This window comes from Leptodactylus fuscus, chromosome 1 (assembly GCF_031893055.1).
Source record: "Leptodactylus fuscus isolate aLepFus1 chromosome 1, aLepFus1.hap2, whole genome shotgun sequence".
In the NCBI taxonomy this organism is placed as follows: Eukaryota; Metazoa; Chordata; class Amphibia; order Anura; family Leptodactylidae; genus Leptodactylus; species Leptodactylus fuscus.
The window spans coordinates 118,176,220-118,179,546 of NC_134265.1; the positions used below are offsets into that span (position 1 = coordinate 118,176,220).

Genomic DNA, 3,327 nt, shown 5'->3' on the forward strand with positions numbered 1-3,327 from the left:
CCTGCTCATCAATTTTTTTGGTCACAACAGAGGGGTTAAGGAGTCCAAACCTACTCTGTCAAGGTGGATCAGAGAAGCCATCTCAGTGGCCTTGCAGACACAAGGGCTGCAGGTTCCGGAATTTTTGCGAGCCCACGCTACCAGGTCGGTGGCTGCATCATGGGCAGAGAGGCAGTCCCTCTCAGTAGACCAAATCTGTGCGGCTGCATCTTGGTCTTCCCACTTGACGTTCGCCAGACACTATAGGTTAGACTGGCATGTTTCCAAGGCAAAATCTTTTGGTTATTCTATCCTGACCTCTGCTTGTCAGGATCGCCCTCCCTAGAAGGGGTATTACTTGTTAAATCCCCATCTTGTGCTGCTGTTTGGGCGTAGGGGGAATGGAAGATTATGTAGATAATCTGTTTTCCCTTAGCCCAAACAGCAGCACAAAGCTCCCTCCCTTTCTTGTTAAAGCATAAATTATTATAGTCGGTATGGTACTTGGAGACTAACACAGGGAGGGGGAGGTCTCCTGGACCTTTTATGGGAGGGTAACTAGTTAGTTTATTAAAAGTTCCACCTGTCCTAACAGTACACAGGGGCAGGAATACCCCATCTTGTGCTGCTGTTTGGGCTAAGGGAAAACAGATTATCTACATAATCTTCCATTCTAGTTGCAGGACAGCTCCTATGCGATGAGATCGCAGGAGCTGTCCTGTTCCTCTGACTGCTAGGAGCCTAATGATGGCTCCCAGGCCTGTCCTCGGAATATTACTATTTTTTCTGATCTATGACCAGCCTCAATAGTAATGTATCAAGTCAAATGATTGCAGGTTCAAGCTCCCTAAAGGGAGCGAATAAAATAGTCAAAGAGAAAAAAGTTGTTTTTTTATGTAGATTGCGAGCCCCATATAGGGATCACAATGTACTTTTTTTTTTTTCCTATCACTATGTCTTTGTAGAGTGGGAGGAAATCCACGTGAACACAGGGAGAACATACAAACTCCTTGCAGATGTTGTTCCTGGCAGGATTCAAACCCAGGATTCCAGTGCTGCAAGGCTGCATTGCTAATGACTGGGCCACCGTGTTGCCCCAGAAAAAAAAAAAAGTTTAAAGGAAAATGTAAAAAAACAAAAAAAAAAAAAAAACCTCAATTACACTCCTTTCCCTAGAATACATATAAATATATAATATTACTGTGAAACACATACACATTAAGTATTTGTGTGCCTGAAAATGCCCGGTCTACAATCTTATAAAAATATTTTCCCTCTATGGTGAATGTTGTAGCAGGAAAGAAAATCAAAAGTGCCAAACCACTGTTTTTTTCACAGTTTCGCCTCTGATTTGAATAAAAAGTGATCAAAGCAATAGACATTCTCCAAAATGGTATAACTAAAAAGTACACCTGGCCCCACAAAAACAAATGCCCTATGCATTCCCGTACAGCTACTGGGACACCTGTCAATGTGGCTTTTCAGCAGTTGCAAAACTACAACTGCCATACAGTAAATATTTTACCATTTTTTGCTTAAAATCTTTTCTAAGTGTGTCTTATGGTCCGGTGTGTCATATAGTCTGAAAAAATACAGTAATTTGCAGCCATATGTTCCCATTTACATGTCAATACAACATGGAAACATTCTGCTTCTTTGCAGTTTTTCTATGTACTCCTGGTCTTGGCTCAATACTATTGAATAGAAATACTGACCAAATAATAATAATAATAATAATAAATATACACTAAATTAAATTTATTTGACCATGTGTTCATTTTCTAACATGTCCTAGAAAATAATCTATAATAATAATAATTAATAATAATAATAATTAATAATATATCTTGTATATTATAGCATACTAGGGAATTGGAATAGATAACAGTAACATCAATAACAATATTGGTTTCATAAGAAATGTTTCTTTTGTTGTTTGATTCATGTAATTTAAAAACTACTAAAAAATATATTTATAAATTTAATTTTTGTATATCAAATTATATTTATTTGGTTTTCAGTAACAATATCAATTAACAGGAATGAAAGTTGAAAATGATACCGAAATAAAATTATTTCACCTTCTTGGATTCAGCAGCAATAAAACAGTACAACTATTTCTCTTTTTTCTTTTTTTCATGATTTATTTATCAACAATTATTGGAAACACAATCATCATTACTGTCATATGGCGAAATCTTAAACTTCACAGTCCCATGTATTTATTCCTTGGAAATTTTGCTTTCATGGAAATTTTTTACACTACAGTTACTATGCCAAAAATGCTGACAGATTTAGTGTCTGGTGATAAAACAATATCTGTATCTGGTTGTATCACTCAACTATATTTCTTTTTTGTTTTGGGGGGTAATGAAAACTACTTTTTGGCAGTCATGGCTTATGATCGATATCTGGCAATTTGTAACCCTTTGAGGTACTCAGCAATAATGAGTAACAGATTTTGTCATCAGTTAGCATCAATGTGTTGGCTTTCCAGCTTCGCAAGTACATTAATTCCAATTTATTTTTTAAGTAAACTGACTTTTTGCGGTAAAAATGTAATTGATAATTTTTTCTGTGATGAAACCCCTCTTTTTAAGTTCTCTTGTACTGACACATCACTTCTAAGAAGCTACTTTTTCAGTCTTCTATGGTTTATTTTATTAAGTTGTTTAGTCTTTATAATTTTATCCTACATAAATATTATTTTAGTTGTTCTAAAGATTCCCTCTAATAGTGGCCGCAAAAAAGTGTTCTCTACATGCGGATCTCACTTCACCGTGGTTATTCTATATTATGGCTCCGTTATATTGATGTATGGAAGGCCACATCATGAATACACTTCTGTACTTGATAAATGTCTTTTAGTATTTTATGCAATTATTACTCCATTTTTAAATCCCATCATTTATAGTCTCAGAAACAGAAGTATCAGAGAAGCGATAATAAGGATGAGCCAACATGGTCAATTTTTCTAGTACATCTCTTTTTTTTTCCTTCAATATCTTGGTGAGCGCTGTTCTGCATGCATTGTATGCCTCTGTCTGTAGGTGTAGCTTGGTATTTAAAGAGGACCTTTCATCAGATTGGGCACAGGCAGTTCTATATACTGCTGGAAAGCTGACAGTGTGCTGAATTCAGCGCACTGTCGGCTTTCCCGATCTGTGCCCGGGGTAAAGCGCTATCGGTCCCGGTACCGTAGTGCTTTAGTGTCAGAAGGGCGTTTCTGACAGTTAGCCAGGGACGCCCTTCTGCCCAACAGCGCCTATCGCGCTGTAGTGTGGAGCGGTGAGGAACGCCCCCCCCCCCCCCTCTTCTCACACAGCTTGTCCATAGACGAGTATTATC

General features: G+C 37.5%; 1 protein-coding gene across 1 annotated transcript; it reads left to right on the top strand.

The window, feature by feature from the left end:
* Window positions 1-2,117: 2,117 nt before the first annotated feature.
* Window positions 2,118-2,957, top strand: LOC142189573 (olfactory receptor 11H4-like). The gene has a single exon (XM_075262184.1). It carries the CDS (start codon window positions 2,118-2,120, stop codon window positions 2,955-2,957), a length of 840 nt encoding a protein of 279 aa, XP_075118285.1.
* The last annotated feature ends 370 nt before the right edge of the window (window positions 2,958-3,327 follow it).